The sequence below is a fragment of the Schistocerca nitens genome, chromosome 6 (assembly GCF_023898315.1).
Source record: "Schistocerca nitens isolate TAMUIC-IGC-003100 chromosome 6, iqSchNite1.1, whole genome shotgun sequence".
Taxonomy (NCBI): domain Eukaryota; kingdom Metazoa; phylum Arthropoda; class Insecta; order Orthoptera; family Acrididae; genus Schistocerca; species Schistocerca nitens.
The window spans coordinates 399,950,949-399,964,895 of record NC_064619.1 but is presented as its reverse complement, the minus strand read 5'-3'; the positions used below and the strand labels follow the sequence as shown (position 1 = coordinate 399,964,895).

Below are 13,947 nucleotides of genomic sequence, written 5' to 3'. Positions count from 1 at the left end.
TGTGTGCATAGGTCCTGAGAAATCAGTACCCACAACAACCACCTCTGGCCGTAATAACGACCTTGATACGCCTGGGCTTTGAGTCAGAGCTTGGATGGCGTGTACGGGTACAAAAAAATGGTTCTGAGCACTATGGGACTAAACATCTGTGGTCATCAGTCCCCTAGAACTTAGAACTACTTAAACCTAACTAACCTAAGGACATCACACACATCCATGCCCGAGGCAGGATTCGAACCTGCGACCGTAGCAGTCGCGCGGATCCGGACTGCGCGCCTAGAACCGCTAGACCACCGCGGCCGACTGTACGGGTACAGCTGCCCATGCAGCTTCAACACGATACCACAGTTCATCAAGAGCAGTGACTGGCGTATTGTGAGGGCCAGTTGCTCGGCCGCCATTGAGCAGACGTTTTGAATTGGTGAGAGATCTGGAGAATGTGCTCGCCAGGGCAGCAGTGGAACTTTTTCTGTATCCAGAAAGGCCCGTATTGGACCTGCAACATGCGGTCGTGCATTATCGTGCTGAAATGTAGGGTTTCCCAGGGATCGAACGAGGCGTAGAGCAACGGGTCGTAACGCATCTTAAATGTAACGTCCCCTGTTCCAAGTGTCGTCATTGCGAACAAGAGGTGACCGAGACGTGTAACCAATGGCACCCCATACCATCACGCCGGGTGATACCCCAGTATGGCGAAGATGAATACACGCTTCCAATGTGCGTCCACCACGATGTCGCCAAACACGGATGCGACCATCATGATGCTGTAAACAGAACCTGGTTCATTCGAAAAAATGAAGTTTTGCCATTCGTGCACCCAGGTTCGTCGTTGAGTACACCATCGCAGGCGCTCCTGTCTGTGATGCAGCGTCCAGGTTAACCGCAGCCAAGGTCTCCGAGCTGCTAGTCCATGCTGCTGCAAACGTCGTCGAACTGTGCAGATGGCTGTTGTCTTGCAAACTTCCCCATCTGTTGACTCAGGGATCGAGACGGGGCTGCACGATCCGTTACAGCCATGCGGATAAGATCCCTGTCATCTCAACTGCTAGTGATACGAGGCCGTTGGAATCCAGCACGGCGTTCCGTATTACCCTCCTGAACGCACTGATTCCATATTCTAACAGTCATCGGATCTCGACCAACGAGAGCAGCAATGTCGCTATACGATAAACCGCAATCGCGATAGGCTACAGTCCGACCTTTATCAAAGTCGGAAACGTGATGGTACGCGTTTCTCCTCCTTACACAAGGAGATGTTTCACAAGGCAACGCCGGTCAACTGCTGTTTGTGTATGAGAAATCATTTGGAAATGTTCCTAATGTCATCACGTTGTAGGTGTCACCATCGGCGCCATCCTCGTGTGAATGCTCTGAACAGCTAATCATTTGCATATCACAGCATCTTCTTCCTGTCGGTTAAACTTCGCGTCTGTAGCACGTCATCTTCGTGGTGTAGCAATTTTAATGGCCAATAGTGTATTAGGCGCAGGAGCAGCCGCGTAATCTTCACACAGGCACCTAGAACTCTCGTCACAGTTTCTCCCTGTACATTTTCCGTTTTATTCACGCGCAATCAATGTCGCACCCCTCTGTGATCAAGCCACAGGAGGTGCAAAATAAGAAGGCTGAAAAGCCTTTCCTGTTTAGGATCGCGTCCTAATTTTGTGGAATCGTTTTCAAAGGTCCGCAGTGGCTCCACCTCGTACACAGAGCAAAAACTGCGGTGACACTGCACTCCGAAGGGAAGCCATCAGGCTTTGTGACGATGCTGGACTTTGATGTCCTTCAAGTACGGTTTAATAGTCCTGGAGGTGTTAGCAGCGTCGATTCTTAGCGATGATGTATCTGAAATGTTTTCCTCGAGCCTAATAAAAAAGTAGGCACCGCTGTTCTGATCTTTGTCGTAGAGATACCGAAAGACGTGGTGAAATGTGGAATTTTGCTGAAAGTGACGACCTTCCAATCGTGTGACACATCCAAGTGGCGTTCAGCAAAATTGTGGAAAAATGTGGTGGTAATGTGACATAATTAAGCCACCTTATATCCCACATGGTCGCCACTGTCGTTTGAAGCGTCACAGAGGCTGAGAGTGACGTCGTATCACGCCACGCTTTTGCACCGTTACAAAGATATGTTGTAAGTACCTTGGAGAAAAATTTCAAACTGACACGTCTCATAGAGAGGCAGTTACGCTGCTTCGAAGAAGCGAACCTTTAATTGTGTTAAGTACTGTAGTGAGACCGTCCCTTTCGATAGCAAATTACGTTATGGTGCACAGAGATCTGTGAAAGTTAATTCCTTAGGTCTTGATTAAAGATTCCCTGCCCATTCCACAACACTGCATCGCTAGCAGAAGATCTAAGATTAACCTACGCTTGTGAAAGCTTTCTAACAGTACGGCCAATGCAGAGAGTTACTAATCACTTTACTCTTTATTGTGAAAACTCCTTGTACTTCACGTGGGCACAAGTATGGACAAGTGATGCATCGTCCTAAAGTAGAATTTATTGGTTCAAATGGTTCAAATGGCTCTGAGCACTATGGGACTCAAATGCTGTGGTCATAAGTCCCCTAGAACTTAGAACTACTTAAACCTAACTAACCTAAGGACATCACACACATCCATGCCCGAGGCAGGATTCGAACCTGCGACCGTAGCGGTCGTGCGGTTCCAGACTGTAGCGCCTTTAACCGCTCGGCCACTCCGGCCGGCAGAATTTATTATATTAGTACTTGACGTGGTTACAAGTATCGAATGAAACGTCCAGTATCAAGTAATAACGTCCGCTAACACTGTGACTATTACTGATGCAATCTTGTAAAACATTACTTTATATGATTGTTGTATGACAATCTATACGAAATCCGCATACTACTGGTGAAATAAGGTGGTGCATGTACTGGAAGAAACCTTCGAAAAGGGATATCTAATTTTTGTGCAGAATGTAATGTTTCTCTGTTTCTCATTTTCGAAAATATTTCAAACTAAGAACGTTCTGCAACTATCTAAAAATAACATTTATTCTCTTCCTTCATACGTGCTTTTCGGTCAGAATCAAGTGCAATAATGATCTATAGACTAAAATAAAAAATCAGTTGCTTTAATGGGTGAACAAGGAGCGTGGCATTACTAGGCCAGCCAGTTCTGGGGAGAATTATTCACTGAAGCACAGGAGCTCGCATGGAAAATATGCAGTTATGTGATTGGTTGTCGGTTGGTTTGGGCGAGGGGACCAATTTAGGTTTGAATAAGTATTTTTCCTGCAATACTGTAGACGCCATGTGAGTAAATTTTCGTTTTGACGTGGAAACGTCTGTTCGCTCGTTGGTCTAAGTTACTTGCGTCACAAAATACCATCTGACTTCAGTCACTGATTTCTACGACTGTAATAATGTGTAAACAATGTCTGAGCTCACAATGGACAGATGACACCTTTAAATGTTTGTCGCGCATTATTTATTTGGCCTGTGGCGTCACTGTAGCGGTGTCATCAAATGCCCATGATTGTTATAAATTATACTTCTGAAATAATTATAGAATGGTGTAGAGTGGAAACGTGTTTAGCTAGGGCATTGATTCTAACGTCATTGTGAAGAGATTGTGGAGCACTACTAGGACTGACAGTGAGACAATAGGGATTTTCGCCGAAACATAAGTGAAAATTGCTATTAAAATGAAGGATGCGTAATAACGAAAGGCGTCATTTCATATGATTTGTACATATGGTTGTGATTAATAAAAGCACAAATCATAAGAGTGTGCACATGGAACAGAATCCAACGAACCGAAAAATCCAGTCTTAAGCGAATGTGATAGAGCTACTGTATCACTGAAAAGAAATTTAAAGAATATCGCAAAGCTCCTACGTAACTTATACAACGGGCATAGAGCGACAACGACAGTCAAAACTTGTGCTTTACCTATTCTGTAACCGTTATACTGTTCAGTGCAACTATTGTAATAAAGAGATAGACAATTAACTTACATATTAATGTTAAGAGTAGCTCTAAGAAAGACGAAAGTAATGAGGAGTAGCAGAAATGAGAACAGCGAGAAACTTAACATCAGAATTTATAGTCACGAAATAGAAGAAGTGAAGGAATTATGCTACCTAGGCAGCAAAATACCTAATGACGGACGGTGCGAGGAGAACATCAGAAGCAGACTAGCACGGGCAGAAAGTGTATTCCTGGCAAAAAGATATCTCCTTAGTTTCAATAATAAATTTCTGAGAATGTACGTTTGGAGCGCAGCATTGCTTGGTAGTGAAAAGTGGACTGTGGGAAAACCGGAACAAAAGGAATCGAAGTACACATTAAAATTGCTACACAACGAAGATGACGTGCTACAGCCGTGAAATTTAACCTACAAGAAGAAGATGCTGTGATATGCAAATGAATAGCTTTTCAGAGCATTCACACAAGGTAGTCTCCGGTGGCGACACCTAAAACGTGCTGACATGAGGAAAGTTTACAAACGATTTCTCATACACAAACAGCAGTTGACCGGCGTTGCCTGGTGAAGCCGGCCGCTGTGGCCGAGCGGTTCTAGGCGCTACAGTCTGGAACCGCGCGACCGCTATGGTCGCAGGTTCGAATCCTGCCTCGGGCATGGATGTGTGTGTTGTTCTTAGGTTAGTTACGTTTAAGTAGTTCTAAGTTCAAGGGGACTGATGACCTTAGAAGCTAAGTCCCATAGTGCTCAGAGCCATTTTTTTGCCTGGTGGAACGTTGTTGTGATGCCTCGTGTAAGGAGGAGAAATGCGTACCATCACGTTTCCGACTTCAATGCAGGTCGGATTGTAGCCTATCGCGATAGCGGTTTATCGTATGGCGACATTGCTGCTCGCGTTGATCGAGATACAATGCCTGTTAGCAGAATATTGCATCGGTGGGTTCAGGAGGGTAATAGGGAACGCCGTGCTGGGTCCCAACGGCGTCGTATCACTAGCAGTCGAGATGACAGGCATCTTATCGGCATGGCTGTAACGGGTCGTGCAGCCACGTCTCGATCCCTGAGTCAACAGATGGGGACGTTTGCAAGACAACAGCCATCTGCACAGTTCGACGACGTTTGCAGCAGCATGGACTATCAGCTCGGGGACCATGGCTGCGGTTAACCTTGACGCTGCATGACAGACAGGAGCGCCTGCGATGGTGTACTCAACGACGAACCTGGGTGCACGAATGGCGAAACTTCATTTTTTCGGATGAACCAGGTTCTGTTTACAGCATCATGATGGTCGCATCCGTGTTTGGCGACATCGTGGTGGACGCACATTGGAAGCGTGTATTCATCATCGCCATGCTGGGGTATCACCCGGCGTGCCATTGGTTACACGTCTCGGTAACCTCTCGTTCGCAATGATGACACTTTGAACAGTGGACGTTACATTTAAGATGCGTTACGACCCGTTGCTCTACCCCTCATTCGATCCCTGGGAAACCCTACATTTCAGCACGATAATGCACGACCGCATGTTGCAGGTCCAGTACGGGCCTTTCTGGATACAGAAAAAGTTCCACTGCTGCCCTGGCGAGCACATTCTCCAGATCTCTGACCAATTCAAAACGTCTGCTCAATGGCGGCCGAGCAACTAGCTCGTCACAATACGCCAGTCACTAGTCTTGATGAACTGTGGTATCGTGTTGTAGTTGCATGGGCAGCTGTACCTGTACACGCCATCCAAGCTCTGACTCAAAGCCCAGGCGTATCAAGGTTGTTATTACGGCCAGAGGTGGTTGTTGTGGTTACTGATTTCTCAGGACCTATGCACCCAAATTGCGTGTAAATGTAATCACATGTCAGTTCTAGTATAACATATTTGTCCAATGAATATCCGTTTATCATCTGTATTTCTTCTCGGTGTAGCAATTTTAATGGCCAGTAGTGTATTTGAGATGTGGTGCAACAGACTAAAGTTAAATATAAGGCCGCTTGATAAGGTAAGAAGTAGGAGGCTCTGCACAGAATCGGGGAGGAAAGGAAGATGCGGAAAAACTGACAAGGACAGGATCATAGGACCATAGGACGTGTTACTAGAGGGAGCTGCAGAAGGGAAAACTGTAGAGGAACATAGAGATTGGAATACATCCAGCAAATAATTGCGGACGTTGGTTGCAAGTGCTACTCTGATATGAAGAGGTTGGCACAGGAGATGAATTCGTGGCAGGCTGCATTAAACCAGTCAGAAGACTGATGACTCAAAGAGAATAAAAATTAATACGAAAACCTTGTTATTATTTTACGAAAAATCAATGGCGCACACACAATATTTTTGCTATCGTTCCTGGTGTTGCGGTCTTTATTGCCAGTTGTGTATTCCACCTCAAGAGCAGTGTAGGAACTGGACGTGTGGCGTGTGCAGGGCAGCTGCCGGCGGCGGTGCAGCACAACGGTTCGGGGTCTCGGCCGGCCAGCGGCGCAGCTGCCTACCTGCTGCTGCTGCTTCTGCCGGTGGTGATGGCGCTGCCCCCGACCGCGCCTGGGCGGTGACGCTAGCTGACGGGCCGGCGACGCCCCTCTGCTGTAGCTGTCCACAGGTACGACGCGTTCTCGCCTCCAGGCGAGGCAATATTTCCTGAGTTATCGGCAAATTGACAATTCGATAAACCGATTGTTAAATCTCGACATGTCGATTTATATGGTTTTCGTTGCATCGAAATGAGTGATTTTTATTTACATGTTTGGGTTCTCACCCGGGGAATGTTACTCTCCTATTTAAATCAGTTAGATCATCCGAGCTCAGAGACCAAGGTCAATGTGTAAAACTGATCTCTGACGTTCCGTACCGATCTGCAGAATATATCTTCATATTTAAATGCACAGCTCTCCGATACTGAGACAAAGACATATAGTGGAAACGATTTCCTAGGCTGTAGCTAAGCCTTGGCTCCGCTGAAGGCTTTTGACACTGTACCATACAAGCGGCTCATAGTAAAATTGCGTTATGTGACTGGATTTGCGACTTTCTGTCAGAGAGGTCACAGTTCGTTGTAATTGACGGAAAGTCATCGACCAAAACAGGAAGCGATTTCAGGCGTTCCCCAAGGTAGTGTTATAGGCCCTATGCTGTTCCTTATATATATATTTGGGAGACAACCTGAGCAGCCGTCTTCGGTTGTGTGCAGATGGTGCTGTCGTTTATCGACTAATAAAGTCATCAGAAGATCAAAACAAACTGCAAAACGATTTAGAAAAAATATCTGAATTGTGCGAAAAGCCGGCCTGGGTGGCCGAGCGGTTCTAGGTGCTACAGTTTGGAACCGCGCGACCGCTACGGTCGCAGTTTCGAATCCTGCCTCGGGCATTGATGTGTGTGATGTCCTTAGGTTAGTTAGGTTTAAGTAGTTCTAAGTTCTAGGGGACTGATGACTTCAAAAGTGAAGTGCTCAGAGCCATTCGAACCATTTGGTGCGAAAAGTGGCAGTTAACCCTGAATAACGAAAAGTGTGAGGTCATCGGCATGAGTGCTAAAAGGAACTCGTTAAACTTCGGTTACACGATAAATCAGTCTAATCTAAAAGCCGTAAATTCAACTAAATAGCTAGGTATTACAATTACGAACAACTTAAATTGGAAATAACACATAGAAAATGTTGTGGGGAAGGCTAACCAAAGGCTACGTTTTATTGGCAGACCTACAAAGGAGACTGCCTACACTACGCTTGTCCGTCCTCTTTTAGAATACTGCTGCTCGGTGTCGGACTCTTACCAGGTAGGACTGACGGAGTACATCGAAAAAGTTCACAGAAAGCAAGCACGTTTTGTACTATCGCGAAATATGGGATAAAGTGTCACAGAAATGATACAGTATTTGGGCGGGAAATCATTAAAAGAAAGACGTTTTTCGTTGCGACGAAATCTTCTCACGAAATTCCAATCACCGACTTTCTCTTCCAAATGCGAAAATACTTTGTTGACACTTACCTACATAGGGCGGAACGATCACCACGATAAAATAAGGGATATCAGAGCTCGTACAGAAAGATGTAGGTGTTCATTCTTTCTGCGCGCTATACGAGATTGCAATAATAGAGAATTGTGAAGGTGGTTCGCTGAACCCTCTGCCAGCCACTAAAATGTGATTTGCGGAGTATCCATGTAGATGTTGATGTAGATGTACGTTTTCTTCCTAGAGTGCTAGTCCATCAGTGTAATTAGGAGAATGTATATATGTTGGAGGGTACGAGGTAGGTGTTAGCAGATGTAAAGCCATGAAGGATGATCGTTAGGAGTGCTTCGAGAGCTCTGGCAGCGACAGATTAATCGTCTGGGAAGGGATTATATGGAAAGCAATGACAAGAAAAGGGAGAGGATCATATCAAGAAATCAGGGAATAATTTCCATGGCACTAGAGGGATCTGTAGAGGGTAAAAACTGTAGAGGAAGTGATTGACTGGAATACGTCCAACAAATAACTGAGGGCTTAGGTTCCTAGTGCTACTCTGACATGGAATGGTTGGCACTGGCGAGGAATTCATGACCTGCCGCATCTAATTAGTCAGGATATCGACCGCGAAAGGAGGCAAAGGTTCAGGATACGAGCCTCGGTGTGGAACATAGTTTCAGTCTGCAAGGAAGTTTCAAAACAGCGTCCGTTTCGTTTGGGATTGAAAGATTTATTTTGGAAATAGATTTATGTATCAGCCACGACCTCTGATATTGGAAATTTTAGCCGAAGTAGTTGCATCCTTATTACACTGATTTACAAAAGAAGTGAGGCACGCAGAAGGAGATGAAGAAAGAAAATCAGAGTTCACCGAAAGACAGGAAATGTGTTGTTACTTTTTTAATTATTGACTCGAGCCAGATTTACAAAGAAGTTGGCAGTATCAGCTCGCTGATCAGGATGGCGTTGGAGCTCTTCTCGCATAGATGTATGCACTGATTCCGTTGGGAATGATGCAATAAAAATGTATAGTAAAAATGTTGTATCCACTCTTGATCGGTCAGCTGTTTTAGTTATCCTGCATAACGGTAGTGGACTGGAGTTGATATTCGAGCTGGTGCCATACGCGTTCTATCGGGGACAGATCTGGGGATCTTGCTGGCCAAGAAAGTACTTCAGCACCATGCAGACTGTTCATAGAGACCGTTCCCAAGCGCTGTCCCGCTGGAAAATGGCGCCATTATATTGTCGCATGATCTCACGAGGACGCAGAATGTCCGTGACGTAGCGTTGTGCAGTTCTCTCAGTTACCACCAGCCCTGACCTGAAGTCACCCCCGGTGGAACCATCACGACTAGAGTAAGGCCTCTCGAAAACATTGCAAGAAAGGGACCCCGCCCAGGTCGATGTCATGCTCGCCACTGTTGGTCATCTGGGGAGGAGCAGATCTGTAACTCATCTCTGAACATTAAGTGAGGTCTTTCATTAACACTCCATGGTTCCTGTTTACGACACTACTCCAGCCGCAGCCGTTTTCGTAGCCTGCAAATGGGATGACAATTCCCTGGTCCAAGTCTGCTAGTCTCCGACCACTTGTGCGGTACGACACGAAACGTTGCAGAGAGCCCGTTACTAGTATTCTTAGGGCACGCACAGATGCGAAGGAGCTCCGATGTGCTTGGCGCGCAATAAAGCGATCCATCCTGTGCTGGTCAGATGTGCTCGTCGGTATCCTTCACAAAGAGCATCCCAGGTTGCCCTCAGATTCCCATTCAGTCCTACATCGGGCTTCTGTGTGATCCAAGTGTCCCACAAATCTGCATATTACACGATTCGACCAGCCTGCCAGATGGAGACCAACAATGAGGCACTTTAACTATGTCAGGTGCTACTAATGCTGCCTCGCACGAGACTCACTGAAAATCTGATGCTGTTCACGCCTGTTATATACCCTACCGGGCCAAGTAACAATTTAACATGATCAGCACTAAAGCATTCTGGTGGCCATTTTACCTCTCACAGAGAGCTGCAACGACATGGTGACATCTGACCATGTCCACTGTGTGCTTCACTCTTTTGTCAGAGGGTTGCATCTAAAATTGTTTTATGAGCGGTCTGTCACTACTAACTTAAGAAAAATATTTCTCAAGAACATGCTTGACCTCTCTAACAAATATTAAGTGTTTGTTTACTTTAAATTAAAATTAAAAGAAAATTTATGGTGATGTTGCATTATACAAAAGGATGTTAATAAAGACGTCAGGGAAATTGGTTATGCATTTTTACTTAAAGGAGATTTAGAGTGACACAACATTTCCTGGGTTTGGTAGTGGCGAGAAAAGTGAGATAAAAGTAGAAGAGGGAGACTAATACTTAAACAAAGCTTTATTTTTCATCACTCTGATGACTATCATTTGCTCTTCTGTTCCAAATTGTTCATTTCTCTTTAACACTTCACCTAACTTGTTACTGTTTTCCATTTATTCCTTCCCTTGCTGGCTTCACGTAGAATCTCTGGTTTTATTCTTTTTATCAATTCACCTAATTTTCAGCATCTTTCTACACTGTGCTCCAAAGTACTTTTTCAGAAGATTTCTCCTCCATTTAAGGTCTATGTTTGACGTTAGTAGACTTTTTTGAGTGAACAATGTCCTCTTTGCCATAACCTAGACTGCGTAGTATGTCTTCCTCGCTTCGTTTGTCACCCATAAATTTGATTCCGAGATAGCAGAATTCCTTCATTTCACCTACTTCTTAGTCTAAAAGTCTATTTCTAAGTTTATCGTTTATTTCGTTTTTCCTACTCCTGACTATTTTCGTATTTCTTTCGTTTAATCTATTTGTACTGTGTGTTCATTACGTTCCTCATTCCTTCAATAGATCCGGTAACCGTTCCTCTCTTTCATTTCAATGCCATTACCGAACCTTATCTTTCTTATCCTTTCACTGCGAATCTTATGCTCACTCCTGAACATTCGTTTTATTTTCAACATTGTTCCTTCTATGTACAATTTGAACAATAAGAATGAAAGACTATATCTCTTTCTCATACTCCTTAAAATCCCAGTTCTTTTTTACAGATTTTCCATTCATTCTGTTCTCTCTGAATTATTGCACGTACTGTGTGTTACCCGTCTTTCCTTATAACTAATATCTATTTTTTGAGAAATTGAAACCTCTTGCAATAATTTACAGTTTAGAACACTTTTTCTAGTTTTACAGATCTTTTGAAACTGTCTTGCTGTTTCGAATTTTCTTAAGTCTTGCTTCCACTGTAAAGTGCAACGTCAGAACCAAAACTATCTCTTTGGTGCGTTTACTGTTACCGAAGCCAAACTGATCTCCATCGAACTATTTCTCAGTTCTGTTCTCAATTCAGCCGTAAATTATTATAGTCAGCAGCTTTCATGTATGACCAGTTAAGCTTATTCTGTGATCGTCTTTGCGTCTTTCATGCGTTGTTATTTTTGGGGTTGCGTGGATGATATTTTTCCGGAAGTCTAGAGGTATGCCTGCGGTAATCAGGTTTAAACAGTACCATTCGCTTTCCAGCTGCTCAGGATACTGTAAATCTGTACACGGAATATGATCAGTGTGTTCTAAATGCTTTAAATTAATTCCAGTGAATACCATTGGAGAAATGTCGTCATCTGTTTTAGGGTTTTTTTGTTGCTTGTTCTAATTTGCTACCTTAGCCACTATCTAAAATACTGAGTATTTACGCGCTTGCAAGACCAAGATCCCAAACGAGCGGCCGGAGACATTGTTAGAATAATCACTTTGTTACATTGCGTTAAGATCAACGTTTCACTCGTTATCTCGTTTTATGACTCGTTCTCCCTATAAATAATGACTTTAGGGTGAAAGTTGTTGAAATTTCGAGGTTCATCAGCGTATTTGACAGGAAATGTTTACCAGTAACAACAGTATGTTCATAGATCGAAAGTCACTTCCGTTTTTCGTCTTAGTGAACTGCAATATTCCTCATTATTACAAACAATACTACATGTGTATGGCAATTTCCAAGTTCAATAACTTATCTATTTGAGATCAATCGCTACTTTAAATTTTGAGACTGTGTTTCCATTTCCGACACTTCATCTCAACGAATTAAGAATTGCTTTCCTCGTATTATGCGTTCGCGATTTATTACAACTTCATTTAATGACACAATGCCTAGATACTTATTAATCACGAATTTTTAATTAATAAAAAGTTGTGTTACCCTTAGTGAACTCTGGCGGCCCCTGGGTTAAAGAACTATTGCTTACGTTTATCTAACATGTTAAGACGTTCCTTTCGTTAACCCAGGATATTCAACACCAAAAATATGAATCAGTACACTATGAAACAATCTTTTCATTATTTGTTACAGGTTTGTCATCGGAATTTGGGACGTGCAAATGAATCTGGAGCGGAAATGGAGACAGATGAAACTGATGAAAGAATGTATAGCAAGAGACCTTCTGGAGCGAGAAAACCTTTCCTCCATGATTTAATATGAGCCATCACTGAATAGAAAAAAGATTACATGGGGAGAACTGATTACTTCAAGACCCAGCTCCGCCTTTGTTAAGTGGAACATAGGGGTCGTTTTCTTTGTACAAGTTGTCTGTGCATATCTCGAGAGACACTGAACTGTCAGAGCTACTGATTTGCCAGGCTGATGACCTCGTTCACTTCGCTGAGCTTGTTCACATCGCTGGCAAAAGTACCTCAGTAGAACATGTGGTTTATAGAGGAAACTCTGAAGTGATTCTTGACTTTCCACGTGATATAAATATATTATTTCTATTAAAACGTCTTATGTACTAGATCTATTTACAGTGCCTGTTCCCCGATTAAAGACTATAATATTGAAATAAGTAGGTAATAATTTATTTCACGGCGTAAAGAGAATTTCACAGAGAAATCTGTAGATGACAGGTAAGTTACAAAAAAGACATTTCATTCAACAAAAACAGTACAAAGAAACAGAAGAAAGGGCTTCTGAAATGTTTTATTCTCAGATCAAGTTCAGTACCAAGGGCAGTAACGTGTGGATTCGTCTATGCTCTTTCTCTGTGCATGTTGAGTTGACCAATAGACAATATCATGTATGTTATTTGTGAAGTGACGTCAAGTACGCTAGTACTATGGCAGTCTCTAGAACACACTTTGAACACTTTCACACAGACATACGAATGTAATCAGAAGTTTCCATTGGCGAGTAGTAGTTCGATACTCCATGTGAAATGATTTTCATAAAAGTACAACACATGATTTAAATACTATATATTATACTGAGATTCATCTTCACCCGGAAGAACAGCGGTAGAAGAATCGTTTCTTATATGTAAAGACATTTAAACGAGAGAGTTTCAGCAGCGATTCACATTAATACATATATATTTTGTCGCAGAGTGTTTTGGAAATTAATAAACTTCACTTGAATTGAGGTGCTTTGGTCTAGATGAAGGTAAACCACATTAAATAAACTTTACAGGAGAGACATGCGGTGGTTCAGAAAATGTCATTAATCAGGCAATGGACATAAGAGGTATATCTATTGCATCAATATGTACTGCATGCAAGAAGGTATATTTGAAACATGAAACAGAACATTTTTAAACAGCATTTAATATTAGGAATACTTATATTTTTATGGCTTGTTACTGTATAACACCAAAGTTTCAGTAGGAACACTTGGCTTCACTGATTACAATTTAAGTTGGTCACAGTGTAATCTTAGAAAATGCCATCAAATAATTGAACTTCATCAACCTGTTCTGTGGCTTCGTATTCAGTTGAAATTAAATGGCTCTCAGCACTATGGGATTTAACATCTGAGAACTTCAGTTCCCTAGACTTAAAACTACTTAAACCTAACTAACCAAAGGGCATCACACACATCCATTCCCGAGGCAGGATTCGAACCTGCGACCGTAGCAGCAGTGCGATTCCGGAGTGAAGCGCTTAGAACAGCTCGACCATAGCGGCCGGCGATTATTATTGAGTCAGGGATAAATAATATCTATGACGTACCTCAGGTATGCTTAGGGAAGCAGACGTATGA

General features: G+C 43.2%; 1 protein-coding gene across 1 annotated transcript in view; it reads left to right on the top strand.

Moving 5' to 3' along the window:
* LOC126263378 (V-set and transmembrane domain-containing protein 2B-like) overlaps window positions 1-12,686 on the top strand; it is a 172,238-nt gene extending 159,552 nt beyond the window's left edge. The window contains exons 7-8 of the mRNA XM_049960470.1: window positions 6,369-6,543; window positions 12,268-12,686. Coding sequence (XP_049816427.1) covers window positions 6,369-6,496 — 128 coding nt within the window. The 3' untranslated portion in view covers window positions 6,497-6,543; window positions 12,268-12,686. The remainder of the gene's footprint in view (window positions 1-6,368; window positions 6,544-12,267) is intronic.
* The last annotated feature ends 1,261 nt before the right edge of the window (window positions 12,687-13,947 follow it).